A 26760-nucleotide genomic window follows, 5' to 3' on the forward strand; every position below is an offset into this window, starting at 1 on the left:
AAAGTGAGGTTATTTTTCATCTATACTTCTATGACTTGTCTATGGCTGCATAGACAAGTCATAGAAGTAAGTGCTGTACGAAAAAAAACATTCCGTTAATTAAATTCACTACTTGATCGTCGGCGCGCGTGACATTTGATACCTGTCACTTTTCTAATCAGTTGCTACCTTTTTTCATTGTTTACATTACGGGCGGCGATAAGACACGTATAATATAAACACTTGAAACTCAAGAACCTATTAAGCTACCGTAAAAAGAATAACATAGGCGACAAGAGCACTTAAGTAGCTTTTGTTTAGATACAGTTATGATTGTAATATGACAACTTTATTTGTTGATTTCTGAGTACACTGAACACTTCTGAGAAATTTTCATAGTATTTTACGCTTTAACTTCTAACTACCTTTTATATTCACTGTATTAAGAAACAAAACATATATAAAGATGACAAGCATTTAAATACCCATCGATTACCACTAGAATCACATGAATATAATGTGTAACTATTTTTAAAATAAATTAATAATAGTCCCGGGTAGCGACGAAAATGCGAAAATTTGCGAAAATGGCGTAAAAAAACTATAACTTGCGAGGAAGAAAATTGACGAATCCTATCACAACTCACAATATAACGACCTAAAAAAGGTTTTAATACAACCTCCATTGAATAAAGTTATGTGTTTATGTGATATTTTACTCTTAAAAGTATTTTAATAATGAATAAGTTTTTTTCAAAAAAACAATTACAAGGTGCGATGACCTCCACTTTGATGACCTTTTTTCCAATAAGATTGTGATTCCAATAAGATATCAAATGTTAAAGTTTTAACACCATCTGAAAAAGCACATCCTAACGATCATTTTGATAGGTAATAATTACAGAGAGATTCGCTCTGGGCCTTTTGGAGGGAAAAGTGTCGTTTTTATTTTGACTTCCAATTATTTTGTGAAATCTAGTTTAAAGTGGAATAGGATAGTGCTATTGTGCCTTAATCGAAAATTAAAACGCGAAATTATACGAATTTCGAACTAAAATTGTAACGGGTGTATCGCCCCGTTGTAAGGAATCCCGAGTCAATCCAAACACGACGCCTCAAATTGCCTATCCTCTTTGTGGCGGCCATATTTACAGAAACATAATTAAACGAAGACATGGCTCAAAGGACTTGTATCCAAGCCAAAATTATTAATAAAAAAAAATAATTACAGAAATTAATTAATAATGCCATCTATCACAATTAAAGTCTTCATCAAACGCTAAACGTCAACAATCCCGTCAAAGTTTTTTTTTCAAATTTTTTTTCTGTTATAGGGACGTATCATGACTACATTTCTTTATACCAGGATATCGAGTATTTAACAGTGAAATACTAGTAAAAATTTGGTGTTAATACATGTGGTAAAACCAAAGTTATTTGTAAAACAGTTCACCAATGTAAAACCTGTAACGTTTGACCGCATTTTGACAGTTACTGGTAGCTATAGGGTATATTATGTTCAGTAGGGTTTGTAATCGAAAATTTCAATCGCAATCGAACGAGTATCTAAGTGTAAAGATTTGAAGGAGGATTGAAAATTAAGATTTCGGAAATTTTAAATTTTAATATGCTTTTATAGGTTATGTATTTTTGCTATTCATGTAAGGAAAACTATACGCACGACTCAATTAAACAAATCAATTCATTCAAATAAATTAGTCGATTTTTAGTTTGCATTATAATTGGCCATCACTAAACCGTCTATAGTCAGGTCAGTCTTCAGTCAGTCTTGTTTGTTTACTTTTTGTTTAAAATGGATTGAAACGAAGTATAGATCTGTAGCACCAGACGCGGCAACAGACGCGGGTTCGTATCCAGTCAGATCAAAGGAATCTTCCTTTATATTGTCAGATCTTTGTATGAATAAGAATCTCAGATCTTTTGTGCAAACGAATTTATTTTCTGAAATTCTTCATACATGATTTTGACTAGATATTGCAGACTTATACCTAATTGGGTAATTTCGAAGTTTTTAGGTTATATTATACTTAATAGATTTGTTTAATAATGAGTAGTTACTTTTCAAATATTTTACCGCTAAATTCACTATAACTTCTTATTTTAGAATAGTAAAACCAAACAAGAAATTTTAGACCGCCTTTTTTAAATATGTGGAGTCCAGAACGCTAGCAGCTAGCCAAAAAATAAGCTTCGATGTACAAAGTGGAAACATTTAACTAGAAGAATTGAATTTTTTCTGAGTGTTCAATCTTTGTATTAATAATTATAACAAACTAGTGGAGGTAATTTCACAAAAAAAAATGAATATCAATTCAATAAAAATTTCATTAATACAGTGAATAGCGACATCTCTCGCCAGGACTGGTAGCTGTAAAGGTACTAACTGGGTGATAAATCTTTCATAGATTTCTCATAGATGGCGCTACGACTAAAAAGTCGTTGAAAAACCAAATACAAAGACACGACGCAAGCACATAGAAAAATTCGTGAGGTCCGTTGGTTCGTTCCGTGGCTTAGTTGGTATAGCGTCTGGCACGGTATGCAACTTCTTGCATACCGTGACACGTCGTCGCCACGTACGTTCGATCCGACCGGATCGAAATAATTTTTTCTGAGTGTTCGATCTTTGTATTAATAATTATAACAAACTAGTGGAGGTAATTTCACAAAAAAAAAATTGAATATCAATTCAATAAAAATTTAATTACAAGAATGAAATGTAGAAAATTTGTTTTTTTTTTCGTTTTCTTCTATATTAAGCATTCTTAGATTTTACCTTAATTTGTTACTTAATTTAGAACTTTATGACAAACAGAAACTATGTTCTTTCGGATCTAAATCTCGTTTATTTTTCCATTTTTTTTCGAACAAGCCGACATTGCTGGCTCTTTAGGGTGCGCACAGATCTGACGAATGTTACAAGTTATTCGGAATCCTGAATTGTATTTTGATATCACAGTTCCAGATCTCAATAAAAAAAATTCAAATCGTGTAAGTTTATAAAGCAGACAATAAATACATTTACCAAAAATCATTATGTTCAAATGAACTATAGTATTCAGCAGGTGGTGCAACGTCATCTGTCGACTCGTAGTGGGTCAGATCGAATTTATCAGCCAAAAACGTATCAGTGGGATTTGTAACAGGTTTGTCAGTTGAAAAGAAACTTTCAATTTTAGTCGTAGTTCTTTCTCCCTTACAGTTATCTGTTTTATCTTCTTGGTTTTCTGTAGTGCTAGTTACTTCAGTAACAACTTCGTTAACTGGTCCAGATTCAGTAGGTTTTGGTTCAGGGCGACAGAATCCATCCCAAAATTCCCAACCGTGAGGACAAATGAAGATCTGAGGGTATATGTGGTCACCTTTTCGTAAGCACACGTAGTAATGGTTTGTACTGGCTGGTAGAATGTCTGTGAAGCCTTCTTGTGGGCAGTCAGGCACTGGTCTTTGAGTGCACTGTCCGTTGCTTAATTTCTCCTGAAAATTAATGATTTGAAATAAACATTTGTGCCACAACCTTAAGTAACAATGACAATAATAATTTATTTATTTTCAGACAACGTAAATGCGTATTTAAATTAGTAACAGACGTATGTCAGTACATTGTTTTGAACTTAGAAGTGCTTTTTTGAATAATACCAAGTGACGGGACCTGGCGGTAAGCGACACGCCTGTCCATAACTGTTGCAGTGCCACTCAGAGCTTTAAATCGCAAAGATCTGAAGGGCACTGCCAACGCGCCCGTCACCCTAAGACGCCTGTAATTTCACCAGAACTCTTACACAACGAGCTCTACTGCTAATAGAATCTATTGTTGTTGTTGCTGTTACATAGTCGGTTTAAGAGAGAAGTGATTTTCTTCCATGATAAGGCAAAAACAGGAGTCTGCCCGCTACAGTCGCAACAGCATCCTTGTCGCAAAAGCATTGTTGTATTGAATGCGGAGAGCAATGTACGACTTTTGTGTATGTCGATTACATAGGGTACCATCGTAAAAAGAAGAACAATAAGCTTTGAAAAGGGTTACCTTTGTGGACTGCAACAGAACATCGAACAAATAATACATGATATTGATTGTAATGAATATTATGATGTATTCTATCATGATATTAATTTATTTTGAAATAATTCGACTATTTTGTTATAATTATTAATACAAAGGTCGAAAACTTAGAAAAAATTCTATCTATCTGACAGGACTCGTATCTACAGATCAAGTCAGTAAACCTCGAATTTTTTTGTGCATTTTACAGCCTTAGCCTTAGCGCTATCTGTGATAAATCTATGAAAGTTTTTCTTAATTATACTTGATAACTAAAAAATAAACTGCAAATCTAATGTTGAAATACGGCCCTTTCATTAGACGAGACCGAGGTTGGGATGTAGATATATTTTTTTTAATAAAAACTAATTTTGTTATCTCCATAAACAGTGCATTTTAGTAGAGCTCCTTGTGGAAGAATTCTTCCAAGGAAATTCTGCCACGTTACCTATTTCTACCACCAAGCAATAGTGTGAGCATTGCTGCGTTCCTGTTTGGAAGGGTAAACGTGACTCAGGGTGACGGGCGCAGTGGTAGTGCCCCTCAGATCTTTGTGATTTAAAGCTTTGAGTGGCACTGCAACTGTTATGGACAGGCGCGTCGTCTTCCACCCGGCCCACGACTTGTTCGTCCTGTCACTTGCTATCATAAAAAAAATGCTTCACAGAATATAAAAATATAATCTGGTTGTGGAGGTTCGTGCAAAAAATGTGAAATTTTAATTAATACAAAATGATATTTTAAGTAGGATAAACTAACGACTATATGAAGTGCCTCCGTGACCGAACGGCTACCACGTTGGACTGCCACGCGAGGTCCCAGGTTCGATTCCCGGGCCGGGAGAAATACTTATATAGCCGACATTTACTTCCCTCGTGAGTTTGGGTGTAATTTGTGATTGTCTATGTGTGTGTCCATGGCACCCGCGACACAGGGTCTTCCCTAGGGCCAGCCGGTCTATATTGAGTGTGTGCGTTATTATTATTATAAGAGTTGAACTATGTTATGTTAGTGTACGCGCGCGTGTTTGTGTGCGTGGGTGCAAAGAGATAAGAAATAATTATTTATTATGCTTCAATGTACACCAGAATTCCTAGTTGTCAAATGTTCCAAATATATATAAATTCATACAATTACATAACAAGTCTTTCGTTGGTCTATAATCGTTCAAAATCAATAGTACTTTGCTGTTGTTACATCTCCTCGCTGTCCAAGTCCAAATAACAAAATCCAATTGGTTTCTGTAACACAGTTCTTCGTTCCGCTTTGGTAGGTAATGGGCTTTACACCTATGTCTATGTTTCAAACGAGAGGCTGATTGCCTATTTGCCCCACATTGCCCTCATATGAGAATAGACAATGTTATTTTGATCACTGAACCGTTGTTTTCAAGTAAATTATATCATAAACATGTGGAAACACGCAATAAGGTGGTACAGTTTTGTGCATAAGGGTTCCGATAATTAAACATATTTGTTTTCGAATGAATTCTCAACTGGATAATTGTTCTCAGTACTTTTGTTTTAAGAAATATATGTACATAAACATTTATGCAATATTTTTGTTTAGTGCTCTTCTGCAGTGAAAAGGGCACTAATATAAAATAATGAATAATTGAAACGGAAGAGCTATCTATTATTGATAGCGCTTCTGTTCTTTAGCAAAATTAATATTTATAAACAACTTCAATACCAAATTATTCGACGGAATTAATCTAAAGCAGTGCCGGCTTTGTCTATGGTGCAAGGTGTGCGGTGCATACGGGCTCAGGTTCTTAGGGGGCGCCGAGCAAGTAAACGAAATATATTTAAATAAAATATATATTTTTTTTATATATAATTAAGTTTGTTTGATAGTTGAATGGTGTTTGCATACATAACATAATATTATCAATTAATTATAAATAAATTATAAATAAATTAACAATAGGTATAGATATAGTTAAGCATCACACATTTTGTCGCATCATAAATTCTTTGTACGCATATTGCGAATTTAAATAAGTCAATGTTTTTGTAGTATTAGTTTAGTGCGCCTGTGACGCACTCCCTGGGCTCCGCATAATACCAGCGACGTGGCTGTTCTCAGCCACGGCACATGCTGAGCGGTGCCCATTCAGTATCAGTAATTTTAGTTTTTAAATTATTTTTATGTACATACAATTTAAAGGTACTGAATAAATGTTTCTTTCTTTCTTTCTTTGTTTCTTTCAAAATAACCGACCTATTGTCTCCCCAACATTATTTATAATTGCACCATTTGCACCCGATCACTGTGAAAAATATAACTGCAAGTATTCTATTTTGATCGCATGTCTACTAGAGGGCGCTAGTATTGATTGCACTAGGGCGCTCCACGGGCTAGCGCCGCGGCTGGTACGACAGGACAGTTTTCAAAGAAGCAGATTTAATTCCGCCTTCACCTTTCCCATCATCGGGGGGTTAGACATAAGCTTGGGTTTAATTATTTATTGCTTCAGCAACAGTTTAACGTACTTAACTTTATTATAGTTATACAAGGTTAGTGTGTTAGTCAATTACAGCCTAATTATTGTACATACATAATATTACATACTTATCATTGACACTTAAACTCACAACATAATTAAAAAACAAAATATTAAAAAATTATTCCATTAAAGCATTCATTACTTCTTATCTGATCAAAATTTCAAATATATATTTTTTATAATATCAAGTGACTCGACGAACAAGTCGTGCGTCTGATGGTAAGATACACGCCAGTCCATGTCAGTTGCAGTGCCACTCAGAGCTTTAGGTCGCAAAGATAGGGGCACTGCCAATGCGCCCGTCGCTCTGAGACATGAGTTGACAAGTCCCATGTGCCTGTAATTTCACCAGCACCCTTACCCTTCAAAACCGGAACACAGTAATGTTGACATTACTGCTTGATCAGAAATAAGTAAGGTGGCAGTACTGCAGTAGTTGAACTCTTTCACTCTTTCTACTGCTACTAAATATTAATGTATTCTGATATGTACAAATATTTTAATGACAATGAAAAGTCAGGTAGAGGCGGTGACATGAACAAAATATAGCATTACTTCCAGCTACGTATATATCTGGTCCTCCCTCTTAATTTTGGCGGGGAAGTCTGGTCGCCAGAAGCTGGTCTATGTGTCTCTTCCAGACTTCTCCGGTGTGAGTTTGGAGCTCGTAGTTGACCCTACTTCCTTCTTACGGTTGCCAACATCCATTTTGAACCAGTCGGCATGTAGTTCCGAGTCTGAACTCTCTGGCCCTCCCGGAGAGTCCGTAACAGGCGTGGGAAATTGCGTGCTAGAGGTGGAGACGTGGTCGTTGTTGGTTTAGCAAATAGTGCGTGGTAATTGGTTCTAATTGGTCTCCCAAACATCATCTTATAGGGACTGATGTTAGTTGAACGATGTGGTGTTCTCCGTAATTGGATCTTAATAATTGAAGAGACCAGGGAAAGAACTATCAAAGTCGCTTAAAACACGTTTTGAGTTTATACCGCCATTCAGGTCGGTAAACGTTTAATCAGAAAAAGGCTAATAAGGTTCAATGTCCTGAAAAATCAGATTTTACTTTTAGTCATACAAAATTCTTGTGAGTAAATGGTAGAAAAGGTAAAAATGATTTATAAATGTTTTTTAGTTAAAACGGATTCCGTAGCTGTACAAACATTTACGTCTGTCTGGTATATGGATATATTTTATATTGTGGGTAGACCGAATGTGAAATAAACCAGTCTAAGCACAACGCTAGAGTTTAACTCATTTGCCTTGTTCCCGTAACCTGACAACGTCAGCATTGCCTATATTTCAGATAGTATTCGTGCGTGTCTTTTTCACCAAAATTTAAAAGTTCTCCAAATTAAAAATTTAAGCGACTTCGGATCATTCTGTCCCTGTACTCTTCAATTGTTAATTTATCATGTATGTCCATTGACTTACAAATAAATGGACGACGGGTCTGATACAAAAAAACAACGAAAAAAATAAAGGAATATGAAAAAGCTAAAACGTTGAATTTAAATTGTAATGTCATGGCAGTACTGTCTAATTTTGCTTGCTTCGCTGTCAGTCGAACAAACGAAGACTAAAGCGTGAATGACGCTCTGTATACGATTTTAACGCCCTATAAGTTCGGACACTTTTTAGCGCGGACCCGACGTCCATATAATTGTAAGTCAATGTGTATATCCCATATTTTATTGACAATGAAAAGTCAGGCAGAGGCATAAACAAAATGTAGCATTATTTCCCATGAAATATAAAAAGAAAACAAAACTGAGAAATACAATAAACAAAGTTTAAAAAGCTTCAACTACCAATATCAGATACGGGTTTCATTCCTATGCGGTAGCTTAAACTGTTGCAATATGTTTAATAAAGCCTGAATAACTTTAAGTACAGATTTCCGTTCAAAGACTGGATGTGCGCTTTATGCTTATTAATTTAAATTTTAACGACCGCCACAGGCTGTAGATTATTTTTACGATCCTCCGCCGTGTAAGAGGCAAATTTAGTATAAGCTCATGGGAAAACTATTTGAGTAACAATTATGTAAGTACAATGACGCATAAGATTTACGTTTATTATACAGGTTAAGGACGCGTTCCCATTATGTCGTCACGTTTTATTATCGTTGAACGACTGTCGTGTCTAGCCTGTTCCCATATCACGACTATTTATCGTGGACGATTTTTTATCGTTGAACGACTGTTGTGACTAGGTGTTCCCTCTAGATCGTGACGACAATTTATCGTTTCACGACAGCCTTCTTGCCCATCTCTGGCTACGACCCAACGCTACTGAAAACCGAGTGGAGGGCACGGGGTACGAGAGGCGAGCGCAGGGAGCAGAATACGTGCGGACAGCGATAAATAAAACGTGACGACAATAGAAGCTGCGACAATCTGTCGTCAAGTTTTATCGTGACTTTTTTTTATCGTCCGACGACTGTCGTTCTAGCTGTTCCCACTGTGACGGCAGTTTGTCGTTGTAACGATAAAAAATCGTGAACGACAGTTAATCGTGTCGTGCTATATGTGAACAACTTCATTTAAATATGCGAGCCATGACACTGTAAACTGCACGACAATCTGTCGTCACGACATAGCGGGAACGCGCCCTCAGAATACATTTTGATTAATCGAATTTAAGACTTTGGAACGCAATTGATGTCGGTGCAGGCTGTGACAGTTTCGTTATTTGTCACCTACTACTTTAGTTACCGTATATCCCAGCTGAATATGGGTCTGCTGCAAGTACAGTTTAATTAAATTCAAATTATCGTTATTTCACAGATAATAATAGTATTTTATGCAATCGTTGCATAATGATGGTTCTTAAAGTCGACTATTGAGTTCCATTTACCCACGAGGCTTTGCCGATTGGTCTAAGTAATAGGTACGGTATTTTAAGACCTTATTATGTAATGATTGCTTATAACAGTTTTTCTACGAATAAATAAAATAATGAAACCGAATAATTATTTAATGTATATTTTGGAATCCATGACAACAAACCATTGACTTACAATTATATGGACGTCGGGTCCTCGCTAAAAAGTGTCCGAACTTATGATAGAGCGTTAAAATCGTATACAGAGCGTCATTCACGCTTTAGTCTTCGTTTGTTCGACTGACAGCGAAGCAAGCAAAATTAGACAGTACTGCGATGACATTACAATTTAAATTCAACGTTTTAGCTTTTTCATATTCCTTTACATGTCACTACGTTTAAATAGGTTAACTTGGGACATTTTTTTTGTGGTTTTTGTATTAGACCCGTCGTCCATTTATTTCTAAGTGAATGCAACAAACGCAATTTTTTTTTTGGCGAAGGTTCCACTATACAGCCTCTTCATATTTTTATTTAGACAAAATCTACACAAAGCAAAAAACCAAAGAGATAGAATAGAACTCGCCAAGTACCGCGTTATTTTAACCAATAATTTATCTTTATAAAGTTTTTGGCCCGGCAGTATATACTTTGATTAGCGTCCTAATTGATATTTTAATTAGCAAAAATACGACGTTCTTTCTTCGAAACTCCTAGAAGAATGCAATTCCGGACAAATCCTGAAAAATTGTTTCATTTCCTATGTGTAACAATCGCGAAAACCTAAGAATACACTTTATGATGTTAGCAATATAGTTCTGCAAGGTTGTTAGTATTTTATTATAGTTCTGTATATTTTGAAGATACCTTAGAAGAAGTCTTACCGAACACTGTGCAGTACGAGCATTATATCCATAATGTCTGGGACACAACGCTACTCTGTGGTCCGCAGGTCTACCATCAGGGAAGCCTTCGGGAGGCGAGCAGAGGTGGAACTTACGGCAGTCGTATGCATCGGGGAATATTCCCACCTGGATGAAAATTATGAGAATTAAATCCATATCGAAAATTAATACAGCCATTACCGCGATTAATTGAAGCGACAAAAAAGAAATTTAACACGGAGAGTACTTTGATGGGTTTTTTAATGGTTTTTAATTTTTTTTTTGACAGGACGAACAAGTCGTGCGCCTGATAAAAAGAAACACGTCTGTCCATAACAGTTGCAGTGCCCCTCAGAGCTTTAATTCGCAAAGATCTGAGCATTCCCACCGCGCCCAAACCTACTGAGGCATAAGTTGACAAGTACCAAGAGCTTTTAATTTCACCAGTACACATTACTGCTTCGCAGCAGAAATAGGTAAGGTGGCAGTACTTCTCTGGACGATCTCTTTCCAATACCTCTGACCAATACTATCCCTATAAGGCGTTGCAAACGAAGCTAACAGCTGGTTTGCTTTTTGCTGGTGTACTCCTGTCGTTGATTTGTATGGCTTTTCAAATTTGAACATTAGATTTTGTAACCGATTTTTATTTCATTAAAATTATTCTTAATTTTAAGTCGTTTTTATGATTTCTGGTTTAGATTTCTAACAATATAATGAATGAATTTCGTAATCGATTTTGTAAAAGCAAAATATTTTTTTAAAATAATGGATTTTGAAGCATTTTCTTGAAGCGCTTTCAGGCGTTTAACGTACTTAGGTACCTCCTTAGTCATACTCAGATCTTTGCGATTTAAAGCTCTGAGTGTGACTGCAACTGCTATTGACAGGCGTGTCGCCTACCACCAGGCGCACGACTCGTTCATTCCGTCACTTGATATCATAAAAAAAAGTTGGTGGAACTGGTTCCAGGATTGTTATTTCTAGCTTATCGGGAATCCGACTTGAAAGAAAGTGTCTTCTTTAAGTAGAAAGAATGGCCAATATAAGACCTTATGTCTGTAAACAACATACAAATCGTTCAAAGGTTTGTATCTCGTATTACTTGGATAAGAATTGAGTTCCGTCGATATTCTAAAACATTTATACGGAAATATCGCCTTGTTTATGCGTTTAACCGCCTTGAACTTTTTAGCTTCAGATTATGATCGCTGTGCGTCCTCTCGTTTTGGTTTTATAACTTAAACGGTTATTTTAACAAAAACAATGCAAGTTCTAGTTTGTACATGACTTGCGTTTTGGTTTTATTGCAAGCTCAAGTTTTTATAAATTGTTTTATGTATTTTGGAACACGCAATTTGGAGTAAACTAAAGGCTTTAAATTCAACTTCAAAACTGGAACGCAGAAATGATCATACTACTGCTTGGCGGCAAAAGTAGGTATGGTGGTAGTCTAGTGTTAAAGGTAGGTTGTGGTGATGTGGCACTAACCTGTTCACAGGTATGTTCATATTTCTGAGTGACGATATCACATTCAGGTACTGGTGTCTGCGAGCACCTGCCTTCGTGGGCGTTACAGGTTTGGCCTTCCGCGCACTCTTGAAGGGGTACCTGAAAAACCAGATTGTGTTTTAAGATTTCGAAATTGTTTAGATTGACGTCAACAGACGCCCTTAATTCATTTCCGTCTGCATTTGTCAATAATGGAACTGGAACAAAATTAATAGAGTTATGAGTACGATTATCATCAAAACTCAAATTGTCACCCGAAACCAATCGTTATCGAAACCATCCAAACCAAACAATCGTCTTTACCAGTTGCGGTGAGAAGGTTATTAAAAAAAAGTGTCACTAGGTGTCGTCATCATATACAGCCGGACTTCACCCACTGCTGGGTACAGGCCTCGAAGTTTCTGTGCCACTCCCCACGATCCCGTGCTAATCTCAATTTATCTTATCTTATCTTATCTTATCTTATTAGCAGCGCCGAAAACTAGTACAAAGACCTATAACAAAAACACTTAAGAGAATTTCGACGACTCGGTAACTGGACCCGTGGTTCAGACGGTTAGAGCAATGCTACGGTGCAGCATGGTCTTGGGTTCAAGTCCCACCGGGTCGCAAAAAAATGTTCCGCGTGTTCGATCTTTGTATTCATAATCTTAACATCTAAACCAATTTAAGAGACTTATTTCCTTGGGGACTACCTAGAACAGACAGACCATACCAATGTAGAAAAGTTGACTTCCCAAATGGGTTCTACCGAAAATCGATCCGAAAAATCCTCATCCAATAGTCATAGTGTAAATCGTTCCACAGAAGAACTGTATAACACCGCTGCACTGAAAATGGAAGCGAATCAAATATCGACAATGGACGTTTGGGTATACGCCAAAGAAGTTTCCAACTCAATCATTTCCTACTCCCCCTTTTATGAGCTATTGTAAGAAATCTGTATGGTCTAAGAAATGGGATCAATTGAATTCTTTTCCTAACTCTCCAATTGATTAAAAGCTTTTGTATTTATAAAACAATAGATATGAGCTATTTCATAAATACAACAGCTGGTGTCTATCTTAACTGGCTCCTGGCACAATACATTAAAAATATTGTTATTCAATAATTGTGTATGTTGCTGTAAACATTGTGCTTGTTGATGCAATCGTGTTTGATACGCTCAGATGGAAGCAAGTTATATTGCACCACGTCTCACGATTGTGTTTCTGGGTTATCAATAACATTTTCTAATTGATTCTAATATAAAAACGTGTTTGTGACCATTTTGTGACGATCATATTATTCCCTTGACATTGTATATTTAATTGTAACATTGTGACATTGATAATATGAAAAAATTCATGAAAAAACTCAGCAAAAATTTGCTTTTGCGGTCCGAACAAGAAAGGTTGAAATTTGCATACCATTAAGGAAACGCAGAATTTTTCGGATTTTTCTATATTTAAAGACAACAATTATATTTCAAATCAATATAGAGGTATATTACAGCCAAAATTTTACAAATTGATGACAAAGAACATAGAAATGTGTAGATTTTTTGAGCTTACCTAAATACCGCTATGTAGCTATCTAAACAGGCATGGCGCTATGAGAGCCACATAAGCAAAGTTTCAGGGATATAATTACTCTTTTCTACAATAAAGGCTTATACAAGGTGCTCAAACAAACAGAAACCCATATTTATAGCTTGAAATATTTATTTCGCAAAGGAATTCAAATTTACTCAGCGCGAAATACAAGGTAAATAAAATTTGGTGTTCTAGTATAATAAGAAAAAAACAAAAACAAGACCCTAATCAAGTATTGCCTATCAATTGTCACGGTGACACTTCAATAGCAATCACATAGTATACAGAAATAAAAACATCAAACTATGAGAAATTCCTCAAAATGTGGAATTTTATTTCAATCAGTGTTAAAATTAAAATTACACATTATTTTTTATATTTTTTGTGCAACTATAATTTTTTTTTGTTCAGCTAAAATTTTAATGTTAAGAAACTTTTTGAAAATACGTTACATAGTGTTATTATCTTACACAACATTTTGTTTATTTCAATCCATTGACTTACAAATAAATGGACGACGGGTCTAATACGAAAACCACGAAAAAAATGTCCCAAGTCAACCTATTTAAACGTAGTGATATGTAAAGGAATATGAAAAAGCTAAAACGTTGAATTTAAATTGTAATGTCATCGCAGTACTGTCTAATTTTGCTTGCTTCGCTGTCAGTCGAACAAACGAAGACTAAAGCGTGAATGACGCTCTGTATACGATTTTAACGCCCTATAAGTTCGGACACTTTTTAGCGCGGACCCGACGTCCACATAATTGTAAGTCAATGTTTCAATCACTCTTTTTTAATGTTTCAGGGTTTTGGGGAGCTAGGTTCAGTAATATTAACAGTGCATGACGTGACAATGTAAAATTAAAAATCAGATAAGTTCATAGATAACTGTCATAGTTATTTTACACACACAAAACCTTTTAGGTGTTTTTTGTAAATAACTTGTCATGGAAGTGAACAAAGCTTTTTTAAAGTATTTGTAAATAATGTTGCTTATGATAATGAGAAGTAGCAATGCAACAGTCCTCTGCTTCTGCTTCGGCAACTGCAGAAGTTCCGGAAGCTTTTTCAAATCTGTTATCGTTTCTGCTTCCGCAACCTCTATCACGGAACTTTCATCGGAAGTGGCGTTCGCGATGAATGCGCTTACGTATTGCTAGGCGGTCGGTGGGGCGCGTGAGTTTCAGCAGTTTTGTGTTGTTTTAAGTGTAATATTTTTTATAACCCTGGTCTATCCCACTGCTAGGCAAAGGCCAAAAAAGTGCAATTATGAAATAAAAAAACGAGGCTTGTTTGAATTTGTTTCGTCGAGATCTTTATAGTATTTACACATCCGCATCCGCATCCGCTTCAGTTTCCGTTTCTGTTTCCGTCATGACACTTCCGTTGCGTCACTAGTGAGAAGTATATCTCGAAGATTGGTTGATATGTAAAATCTATAGACGTTTTTACAGTGCTATTGTAATATTTTTGAATTATATTGATTAATAGGAGCTTTTAAAGTAGATGCCTAATATACTTAATATATTTTTAAATATTTTTTTTTACTGATTTGTTAGCGATCACGAGGTAAAGGATGGTCGGATATTTATGTTAAGCTCTGTAGTTATATAATTTTAATAAATATATTTTCTTACTTTTGAGGTTAAGTGAATAGATAACGCATCAAGGTTAAAAACTGTTGACAGTCAATCCTGCGATAATATTTTTAATCGACTTTAAAAAAAGGACGAGACAAGTCAAAGTCATAGTCATGTAAATCATTTATTCCATAGGTAAAATAAATTTACAATTACAAATGTCACTTTTAAGCTTTTAAGCGTTCACTAAGTTGACTTCCCTTAGAAAAACGAGCAAGAAACTCTAGGGATTGCCCTTTTCAAATAAACTGAAATGCTATGGAATAAACTTTGAATCAAATTTTTGTGGAATCTAGATCCATGTCGTATTTCTATACATCTTTATCTAACACGTAGTCTATAATTTTCAATTAAAATATTTTCAATGTAGGTTTTAATCATAAGAAATGATGTTCCGGAATCTTATTGTAAAAACGTATACAGTTCTCCACAAAAGAGTCGTTTACCTTGGTTAAAGGAAATCGTGGTGCTATGAATTTGGACTTAGCCTAAAAGGTCAATATTATGGATATAGGCTTAAGAGATTACTCGATACACAAAGTATCGATTTCTATGATTATTTTTCGTTTGAAAGGGGGTATTACCTCAGTATTGGTCCTATTTAAAATTGAAGAACATATTCCACCTATAAAATAGATATAATTCCAATTAAAAAGTCGGTAAGCAAACTTTTGAGGATGGTTTTCTTTATAATCTCAGTACTGAGTACTGAAAAAACCGACCTCAAAAGTATTCTAACTTCTAAGTCTATTTGCCAAGTTTTGTTGAAATCGGTTACCGGAAAGTGCGCAAACCCGGATACATCCCCTAGTTCGCCACTATACGGGACTTGACACAGGAGATAATAAAAATCGGTTCTCACTACTCAAAGTATATTGAGAGAGAAAAACGCCTTGACTTGGAGACTAGCAAAATCAACCATTAAAATAATTGCTCCTTATAAAAAATTTAGACGCTATTTATAAAAATTCTTCATGCGTGAACAGCTACCCTTAGAGGTGGATGATTTTCTTCGAAATTAAATGGGATCACTATGGAGGTACCCTCTTTCCAACAAAAAAAGAATCATCAAAATCGGTTCACAAATACCGGAGTTATCGCGTGACATACATACAAAAAAAAACATGCAGTTGAATTGAGAACCTCCTCCTTTTGGTGAAGTCGGTTAAAAATAAAAAGTTATTTGTTTCAATTTAGTTTTCATTTTACTATTTTAGCTTTTTTATTATTATGTAACACAACTTTGGCAATATTAGTGAAAATAGTTCCGAAGTTTACCGCTAGATGGCATTGACATAGAAAACGCAATTTCTGAATCGCGGTGTTAAGATTTTCCCTAAAGTAAGGACCTGTCACCAGTATTTTGTAAGAGCTTGATCAATTCAACGACTGCATTCTTACGGTTATCCTCTCTATTAAGCGGAAGCATCTCTAACTCGCGCCTGTCTTTCGGAACAGGTTACGAGAACATCTCTGAGTGAGTGTCTTTTTGTAATATTTGTACCCACCGGACCTAGTCGCGGACTCTGCGCCGCGCTTGCATTCAACGGGACGAATACCTTTTATTGGACATCATTGTATTGTAAGCCTATTGTAAGATGTTGTACAATAAACCAAGTCTTCACCAAATTTCTTACTTTGATTCCTGGACATAGTAAGGGGGCACCAGCTAGCCGAGTCAACCTCCACCACCCGGGGTGTACTCCTACTACAATTACTATTTTTTTATTATATAATTTAGGGTCAAAAACAGTACGAACTATTTGACCAACTTATTAATAGTTTTGTGATAACTGTTAGTGAACCAATGTTCGAGCGACTTATAAGATTATAACCTTAATTACACCATATAATTATATATGTATGTAACTCACCTTCAAGAAACCAATCGGCAATGGTACGCATGTAACAATTCTATCACAGTTCTGGCAAGTGATTCCTTGTCTCGTACAGACGCCTTCCACGTCCAGCTCTCCGGCTCCCAGCGATCTGCCCAGGGGAACTCCTGCCATACGGTTGCCTGACATGACTCCACCTAGGTCGAAAGACGTCGTCAGCTAGAAGGAGGCACACATATAATTAGACTGGCTGTTTGTAATTGAATTCAACTTAACAAATATACCTCCGGCTAGAGTCACGGGTCTTGACTAAGGAGTCTTGTTTTATGATACTGAGTAAAGGGACGAATAAGTGTTGCGTTTGGTGGTACTCGACACGGTGATGCGTACCATTGTCGGTCACATTTTTGCTTAAAATCTCACCCGATTGTAATCAAGCGTCTACTTTACAAAAAAAATACATTAATAACTTAATTAGAAGAATATTTAATGTCGTATTTAAATGTAATGGAGCGAGCTATGCTTGAGGTTTCTCTGATAGACAGAATTCCTAATAAAGTCATAAATCCGTGAACTAAAGTAACCGCCATAACACAGATTACTTAATAGTTACTAAGCAAACTGATACATCACTCTCATACAAAATCGAAAACACCTACGCTATAATAGCCTACTAAATAACACCAGGCGCTCACTACGACGAAAAAGGAACCTAAGCACACGCTCAGTGAGATGAAAATAACGTTGTCCGCCGTGTGCAGTCGTGCGACCGAATGCTGAATGCTGAACCGAATGCTGGGGTTGTACACGGATTGTAATGTAAACGATAGACTTGCCTGAGCGCTTGCACTGTCGGCGATACACTCAGTGGTAGACATATCGCTTAACCACGAGCGAGTGACAGAGCCCTGGCCATAGCGTGCAAAATCAGTAAACTTAGTGGCAGTGGGTCGGACATGTCTGCAGGAGGGCTGATGGTTGATAGAGCAAACTTGTTCTAGAGTGGACGATTCCTACTGTGGGACGAAACAGTGACTTTTGTGAAGGAAAACAGCGTGATGAGTCCTGTGTGTTGGGGAAGGTTTACATGTCTCTGGGCAGATGTGACTGGAGATGTAAACTGCTGCAAATGAGATGAACTATGGGTTAAAATTTATCTTTAGAAGTGACTCGTGTATAGCAGTAGGAAGATAATGGGTTGGTGATAATGTTGATGACGGGAATCTTAATAACATTTAAGATGCGCATAGCTGCAGCATATCGCACGCTCAGAACAATATCATCATCGAGTATATATATAACCAGAAATAGAGACGAAGTGTTATTTAATTTGTTTGAAAACTATTCTGTCAAATCATTACTGTGACAACTGCGCTCCGATTGGCCAGCCCGAATTCGAAACAATTGACGGGAGTCGTTAATTGTTTGCACTTCGAATCGACCAGTCTAACTTGAGCTTTGCTACAATGGACGAAAATTGCAAAATTACATATTTAATATTTAATTACCGATGAAATGTGATTCCGTTTGTTTTGTAATTAGATGTTTTGCCGTTTTTCCCACACCACCGAATGGAACAGCCCCCATTGTTTGAGATATTATCTTTATTATAATAAATACAGAATATTTTTGGAATATACGAAGACGTACACAGGTCAGTTGTTGGCGCTGTACTGTTTCAGTTTTCTAATTTGTGATTTCAGCGCAAACGAGAGTTAATATTTAAATGTGATATAAGGACCATTTACCTGATGAGTTGCCAGGGATGGATGGCCCTTATTTCGTCTCTATTTCTGGTTATTTACTCGATGAATATAATTCAAATTAAAACTTACATTCAGAAACTTTAAACACAATTTCCTGCACATGCATTCAGACATCACTCCACCCACAAAAGTCAAACATTGTTGCTTATTTACTCTTTTTAAACTATGTGTTTTAATTATGTTATTTTTATTTTTAGTATTTATTATATTATACTTTGTTTCTCTCTTCAATTTTTCTCAACGGAATATCAGTGGTAACCGAATCTTATTGGGAAGAATCTGACTTCTAAGACACATTATCATACTAGATTGGATGTCAGAGTTTAAAATTTAACAAGATTTCAACGTCTGATCCAGCGGCGTATTTTTATACACAACTCATCATTATTTATTTATTTTGTTACGAAACAGTTTTTTTCTGTAAAAATATGTATGTTAACAACATATATTATAAAGGTTTTACATACGCCAGTAACTATATTTTGGAAATACAAGAGCTTCTGTGCTTAGAATAGAACTCACCGAACTAGTACATCCAATAATACACAGAAGTATCACTTTGGACCACATTTTCTCATAAAAATACGTGTCTAGACGTACTCACTGCTACAAAATACGATATATATCTGGGACAAAAAATAAATTGTAAATTGGGAGGGCACCGCACTTTAACCTATATTATCATATTTATTACTTGATAACATTGAATTTAACTTTAAACTTGTTAATATTAATAATATATTATCTTGTACGTATTTACTATTCATCGCAAGATGAGATGCGAATGTTCTACACTACTTGTGGTTTAATTAGACATTTCTGTTACGTTTATTACTCCCTATAAGTAGCGTCACCAGGCGTCCGAATAAAGCCGGGACATAGTTAGCTTTTTGGGTGCTTGTCCAGCCAAATTAAACCTGTCCGGCTTGTCCGGTTTTTGTTAGAATTATTATATTTCGTGGGGTTTTTTTTTCTAATATATGGATAGTCATTGCAATAGTAGATAATTAATATTAAAGACGACTGTTGTACTCAATCTTATTACAATTTCATTAGAGTTTAAAAAGATTTATTAATAAATGATCAAGACGTGTTTAATATAAAAAAAAATGGCAATGACTTTTTTCGTACGATACAAAGTAACCGGACAAATAAGTCGTACGCCTGTCCATAACAGTCTATTCTATTTCCTTAATGGCGGCCACTAGGATTGGGCCAGCGTCAGTTTCGATGAATGTTGTCAGTTAATATTGATCAAAACCGCCAACGACACTCCATAACAGTCACTCTGAGACATAAGATGACAAGTCCAATGTGACAAACTCTTTCACAAGGAGCTCTGCTGCTAGTTTAGTAGCAGCAGAGCTCCTTGTCCTGTCTGTAATAATGTCCCGGCTATTTGGTTTTAAGATCTGGCAACCCTACTTATGACGTCAGTCTCTGATTTATTTTCATTCAGATTTAACCTTGTTGTTTGTATTGAGTTGCGCGTTCGCAAAACTGTCGAAGTTTCATCCAGTTTTGGATAAACTAATTCAACTCAATGTCATTCTGTAGACATGATTTTGGAATTAATAACGTAGTCGGTTCCCCATTTATACATAGTTACAAAGTTTCATGGGCTCCAAGCTTCAAGGTAACTCTGGCACAAAGTTTCAAAGTTACACGGAGGAGCGCATTATTTGAATGAAGATCTTAATACAAAATATCCAACCGATCTGCTGCGCTGTCTATGACCTCTTCAAGAGCAATTTCCCATCTCATCTCTGGAGTTGTGTCATCGGTGACATAGAGACGAGTTGACCAGTGCGATGAGGACGGTTTCAAAAAGATAGAAAAAAAGCACACGAGGCTTAACCTTAGTGGCACCATTCTGACTGGCTATAGCCGTCTATTGCATCCAGCAATACCGACGACATTATTATACACGTGTTCTGTCTTCATTAGGGCTCGTGCAGCGTGCCGGTGATATCGACTCGCAACGACTTCTAACGACGAAATACAGTGCGAGCGACCAGCGACGTAACGTTACCGGCGACCGACCGATAGCTTATTGAATTTTCGAATAATTATCGTATCGAATACTTACAGGAAAAATGGATATACGTCCATACTATTATCAAAACTTTTTTGTTTGAAAATTCCGTGCCATATGAAAGATAATACAGAAGGAGATTTAATATTCATCCAATTAATATTCTGCAGCGATTACGAACTGCATCAATTAACCTATCTGGGTTCATTATTACAATTTAAATTACTTATGTAATATTCTAATCATAATAGGTTCGCCGGTCGCGGGCACGCTGCACTAAGCTATTTAGTTCTACATGTTTAAACAAGTCGCAGCGAATCGGTGCGACCGCAGTCGCTAAAAATCGCCGGCACGTTACACGAACCCTTGCTCTACAAAGTCTACGGGTATTGTGGAGTATATACGAGTGAAGGGCAATGTCACCTTCAGGGTTAAACGGTTGGGGTCTCGCCACAATATTAATTTCAATTCATTTGTGCTGAGAGTACCAACTGAAAATTTGTCGATCGTCATGAAGGAGGAGTTTTGGCTAAGAGGCGTCGTGTACCAACGTTTTCGAGGCCGGTTACCGGACACCCGCCTTGCGTTACACGTCGCACACAATACGTGTAAATAATTAGTGATTTATTATATTATTATGTATGTTAGTCTATAAGGTATGTATTTATAAATCTTTAAAATATGAGTAGAATAAATTAAAAGAAAAATCGAAGACGAAACACGTAATCCGGTAGTTACGGCCGTTTTCCCAATGTAGATGATTACTCTCGAAGTCCGTCAACGAAAAGGCGGACCGTCCGAAACTGTCAAATTGCGTTGTCGTACATTCTTAGTTCTAGATCCGATCGAAATTCAAGTCTGAAGGTCATCAAAAGGGACGTAATTACGGATTTCGTGATCCGAGAGTAGGAATCGACACAGGAAACGTAAAATGTCTAATATGCATTTAAATAATATAACAGGCGAATAATAGAAAAATATTACAGGCGAGCGGTTTAATAGTTATTTGTTATAGGCTGCAAAGTTGTTTGACGTGAATGCAATGCTTTGAAACCTGAGCAAGCGAAGGATGCTAATTCGCGAATGGTTCAAAAATAGATTCCTGAGTAGCGAGGGTTAAAAGGCACGAGATGCAAGAGAACTTTGCTGCCGAGCGAAGCACACATGAAAGAAAAACAGTTGAACTTTATAACATCAGTTTTTATAATTATAAGAATAAGTTTACCTTCGGATGCGTTCTGAATCTACACCTCGTAAATTTTATTTCTTGCTTGTACTTATAATTTTGTGTAATTAAGAGATTGTTGAAATTATATTAGTTCTTCTACGAATTAAATAATTTAATAAACACAATTAGTTTTAGAATTAATTAGAATAAAATATACCAACGGATTTATATTACATGAATAAATACCTAATGTACGACAAATCGCATAGTTGAACGTGTCATTATCTTTTTTTCCATCGAAAAATGGGTGCACATCTATATATATGGGTGCATATCTATGGTATAATATGATAACCTATCACAAACTCGAATTTCTTTTTTCCGAATTTCGATACTCCGAAAATGGTTCGACTTATTTTCATTAGTGCGAGGAGAGTTTTAATATAAATTTGCAACACAGAAATGTCTTACAGCAGACGTATCGTTTGTCCGAAGACTTATTATTAGAATTATTACACATACGTATTTTTTAGGGAGAATTTTGTTCGGTCTAATCATGTTTGTTATACTGTCTGTTTTCCATATAATTTAGATTGCTGAAAATTCGTTTCGACAAAATTATTATTCTTAGATAAAATTGTACCGCCATTTGTTTTTACCGTACAGCTCCAAAATTCTGGACTGCACTTTGCTGGTGCACAGCAAGTCCACTTACGTAATTTTCGTCATACCATTGCGCTATGTTTTTGCTGTCATCTGAAATGTAATTTAAAAACAATGATCTTGAGTATTCAATAAATAACTTATAACTGAATGGAGGAGAGTGAACCGAATTTTGTTTGTATTTCCTAGCTAAGTCGACCCCTGCCTGTGGGTTTAGGTTAGGTTAGCATTTGAAGGTCGTCCTCCCCGGAATGGGTTCCTTGCCTTGTCGTGGGAGGGGGGGGGGGGGCTGGTTCTAGTAGCCGTGGTCGATTAAAATCGATAAATCCCACGATGAAGCTAAGAGGAACCCACGGGCCGGCCGATGGAGTTATGCTGGCCCGATGAGGGCGTACCACCGCGGGCTCTTGGTCTTGGTCTAGCGGGTCCGCGCGGATGCATTCGGGGAGGAGGGTCCTGTCCTCCGCGACACTGGCGGGGCTGCACCGCTTAGGGTGTAGATGTAGTGGCAGGTGCCGTGGGCGCTCCAAGGGACTCTCTTCGGAGAGTCCACACGGATGCGTGTAAGGTGTTGCGGCGGAGTCTACCAACAGATCCGCCGCGGGGGCTGAGAGAGCATCCTCTGAACTTCACAGTTGAGGGGATGTTGTATTGGCCCTCATAGCCCTTGGGTAGCGGACATGGGGTAGTTCGTCGCCCAGCATGGAGGGGCCCGAGATGGAAGGGTCGTCTAGTATTCGACGAGCCTTACATTTAGAGTCGGGGGACCACCCGCTGGTGGAGCCGCGGACGAGCGAGAGCGCACCCGTCACTCCACCTGAAGTGGAAAGGAGGAACACCCCGGGGATTTGGTGCGGTCGGGCTGCTCCCCTTCAGGGTTTAGCCCAGTCCCACAAAACCTGGCTCTGCCCCTGCAGGGCCGGGGTATCTGTAAGCAGATTCCTTCGGGTAATACAAAAAAAAAATAGGTTAGTTTATGAAAAACCAGCCAGAGACGAATTTGTTTGCATTACCTAGACGGTACGACCCCCTCCTGTAGGTTTAAGTTAGGTTAATATATGAAAAAGCCGCACGATCCGAACGAGCGAAGCGAGAGACTAAAACTCGATCAAATTAACTTGCATCTTGTTTACCATATTTTGTAAGGATGCGAGGTGCTTTAATTTGACGAGTTGTATTGTACGACACTTTTAATATCAGTAATAAGAAATAATATAACAAAAATGTAACATGGATATAGTTTTTTAAAAAAATAAAAATATTCTATTAGATACATTGGTCAAACAGTTTGTTGAGGAAATAAAAATCGGGAAAAGAATAACTTGTCAATATGTCAAAATAGAGAAACATTAAATGGTGTAATGAAAAAAAACCATAACGTGTTTTCGGACAAATGAAATAAAATCTATTCAATAAAAGTGTAAAGGTTTTCGGAGAAACAAAATTCTGTAAATCATGTATCTAGCTTGTGATAGGTAACCATATAATATCTATGGGTGCACCAAAGCCATCGTCAAGTTCGAATTTTTCCACGATAGCGTGCAAAAAACGTACTTGGGCGAAAATTTATAATGAGAAAGAAAATTTTTCCGAGCTAGTCAGGTGAAATGTAAGAAAAAAAAATATCATAACTGTAATTTTATTTGTTATATGGAAAACTAGAAAGTTTCAGTTTGTCCCATTGCCATGAGACATAAGTTGACAGGTCCCATGTGCCTGTAACTTCATCAGCACCTACACTTCAAAATCGTAACGCTGTAATGCTAACAATACTGTTTGGCGGCAGAAATAGATAAGGTGGCAGTACTTATCTGGATGAACGCTTTCACAAGGAGTTCCACTGCTACTAAATAGACAAAAGTATTGTACATTTAATATTTATTTAATGAGTAGGTGTGTGCAGAGTGCACTCATCGCATTCATTAATTTTTATTTACTAGCAATATCTCGTAAAACGTCAATATGAAACCTGCACGTCGAAGGGTTCACAACACTCGGAAGAACATGTAAAGTCCCCAACCCGTATCGTGCTAGCGTAGCGGACTATCTCCTAAATCCTCGCCTCAGAGGAGACATTTGCCTTGCAGTGCGACATTTAAATGTGTTGTCGATGATGATGATGGTAAAGCGTTCTATACGACTGCGCATAGTAATAAGATTAAGTTACTTTCGTGCAGTAACTGTTGTTTAGTTTCATTTTGCAAAGACTACGCCTGATAAAAAAGTACGGGCAATTTATTCTATGTATATTTCTGCTTACTATATTTTATGTAATATTACTAGCAGTAGAGCTTCTTGTAAAAGAGTTTGTCCAGGAAAATACTGCCACCTTACTTGTTCTATCGCCACGCTGTGGCAGTGCCCCTCTGATCTTTGCCATTTAAAGCTCTGAGTGGCTCTGCAACTGTTTAGACAGGCGTGTCGTTTACCTTCAGGCGCACGACTTGATAGTCCCTTCACTTAGCATCATGAAATAAAAATAAAAATAAAAACATACAAAACTGAAATTTTCTAATGCAAATGGTAAAAGATTAACAACCCCTAAACAGAGGGAAATGGGGTTTTTCAAATTTGTATGGGAACTTTTTAACGCGTGGTAAGATTTGTTTCAAACTTCATTTATTTTAAATACAAAGTAAATAAACACGTGTTTCAGGATTTTTTCAAAACAACACCCAAAAAGGGGTAAATTATGCTATCAAAGTATGTTGAAAAACGTGTTTGTATGACAATCGAATTTCTTGAACTTACAAAGGAGGAAATCGCATGCAACAGGTAGTTAAAATATTATATTTCTATAGAATATAATAAATTATTCTTGTTGCAAACATCCATAAGCATTAAACAAACTCTTTGCCCCAAAAAAATCAATAAATCCAAATGTCGACATTCGACATTATAGATATTTATTGCTTTAAGTAGCTTAACAACTTTATATGTACGTGCTCTGTTGCTGCAGAGGCTCTTGTTCGACTGTGTTACAAAGAGATAAGTTAGTGATCGAGACCCTTTTAGGGATAATCAGGTAGACAAGTCGTGAACCGCCAGATTACAGCTTGGAAACGTTATGTCTTAGTATTATTGATACAAAAATTACATAAATCCATTTCGAGGAATGAGGTTGCTGATTAATATTTGCTACATAGTCACGGTTGACTGGCAAGCAGCAGGTGACAGCTTTAAGAACAGACGTAACTGTCTGCCAAAGGGTAGAAAGCACTTCGAACGAGGCCTCGACTGCATGAAGTTGATAACGACTTTACGCATTAACTGCCTGGTGACTATCTCGACTTCATGAAGTCGTTATCAGAGAACGTAAATCAGCTTACCGAACCGCACGTACATTTACTCGCGTGAACTAATTTTACAATCTACCGTCAATATGTCGCAGTGTGATAAATGTAGTAAAAATATTACTAAAACTAAACCTGGAGTTGAATGTGGAAAATGTCGAAAAATGGTACATTTTAATGAATGTTCCGGCTTAACATCGAAACAGAGGACAGCTCTACGAGCTAACGATAGCCTGGAGTGGACCTGTGAGGAGTGCCAAGAAGTCTCTCCTAAGCGCCGATCTGTATTTATCCCCGAGGATGAGGATCAGGAAGAAGGTTCTAAATTGGACTTTATGCCGTCAAGGCACAATACATCAATTGATATTAAGAAGCTGCTTCGTGATATCTCCATAGAGGTGGAAAAGTCGATGAAACGTGAGCTGAAGGATCTAACGAAATCATTTGAATTCCATACGGACAAAATGGACGAAATTTTAGACAACATTGAGGCTTTTAAAACTACTGTACAGGACCTGAAAAAAAAGAACACGGAACTCGTTAACAAAAATAACAACCTAGAGATACGGGTAGGAGCGTTGGAGCAACGTATACAGGAGCTTGAGCAGAAACAACTTGCTAAAACAATTGAAATCAGCAACATTCCAAATAATTTCGAAGGAGATTGCAACATTGTGTTAAAAAACATTTCAACACATTTGAAGGTACCTTATAACGAAATAGAAGAAGTAAAACATTTGTCTGGTCGCAAAGATCGCCCTGGAATGTTAATGGTGAAATTTCGAATTGAAAGCGATAAAAGAACATGGCTTGAAAATGCCAAAACCACAAAGATCTCTATTGGTAATATTGTATCTAATTCTTCAGGAAATGTCGCTAAGGAACCTATTTATATACGGGAAGCTTTAACACCTTATAATAAAAAATTATTGTGGACTGCAAAACAAGAACTCAAAAATAAATATAAATTCGTATGGTGCAAAAATGGAATAATAAGGGCCAGAAAAGATGAGA

At 36.8% G+C, this 26760-nt stretch overlaps 1 protein-coding gene across 1 annotated transcript; it reads right to left on the reverse strand.

Annotated features, from left to right (window-relative positions):
- Positions 1-2848: 2848 nt before the first annotated feature.
- Positions 2849-19269, reverse strand: LOC113240055. The gene is made up of 5 exons (XM_026477263.1): positions 19110-19269; positions 16858-17040; positions 11747-11866; positions 10256-10402; positions 2849-3477 (listed from the first exon to the last, which is right to left on the reverse strand). Exons 1-5 carry the CDS (start codon positions 19155-19157, stop codon positions 3022-3024), a joined length of 954 nt encoding a protein of 317 aa, XP_026333048.1. The 5' UTR covers positions 19158-19269; the 3' UTR covers positions 2849-3021.
- Between the last annotated feature and the right edge of the window lie 7491 nt (positions 19270-26760).

The sequence above is a fragment of the Hyposmocoma kahamanoa genome, unplaced genomic scaffold, assembly GCF_003589595.1.
Source record: "Hyposmocoma kahamanoa isolate Upper Pololo Valley unplaced genomic scaffold, ASM358959v1 119, whole genome shotgun sequence".
In the NCBI taxonomy this organism is placed as follows: Eukaryota; Metazoa; Arthropoda; class Insecta; order Lepidoptera; family Cosmopterigidae; genus Hyposmocoma; species Hyposmocoma kahamanoa.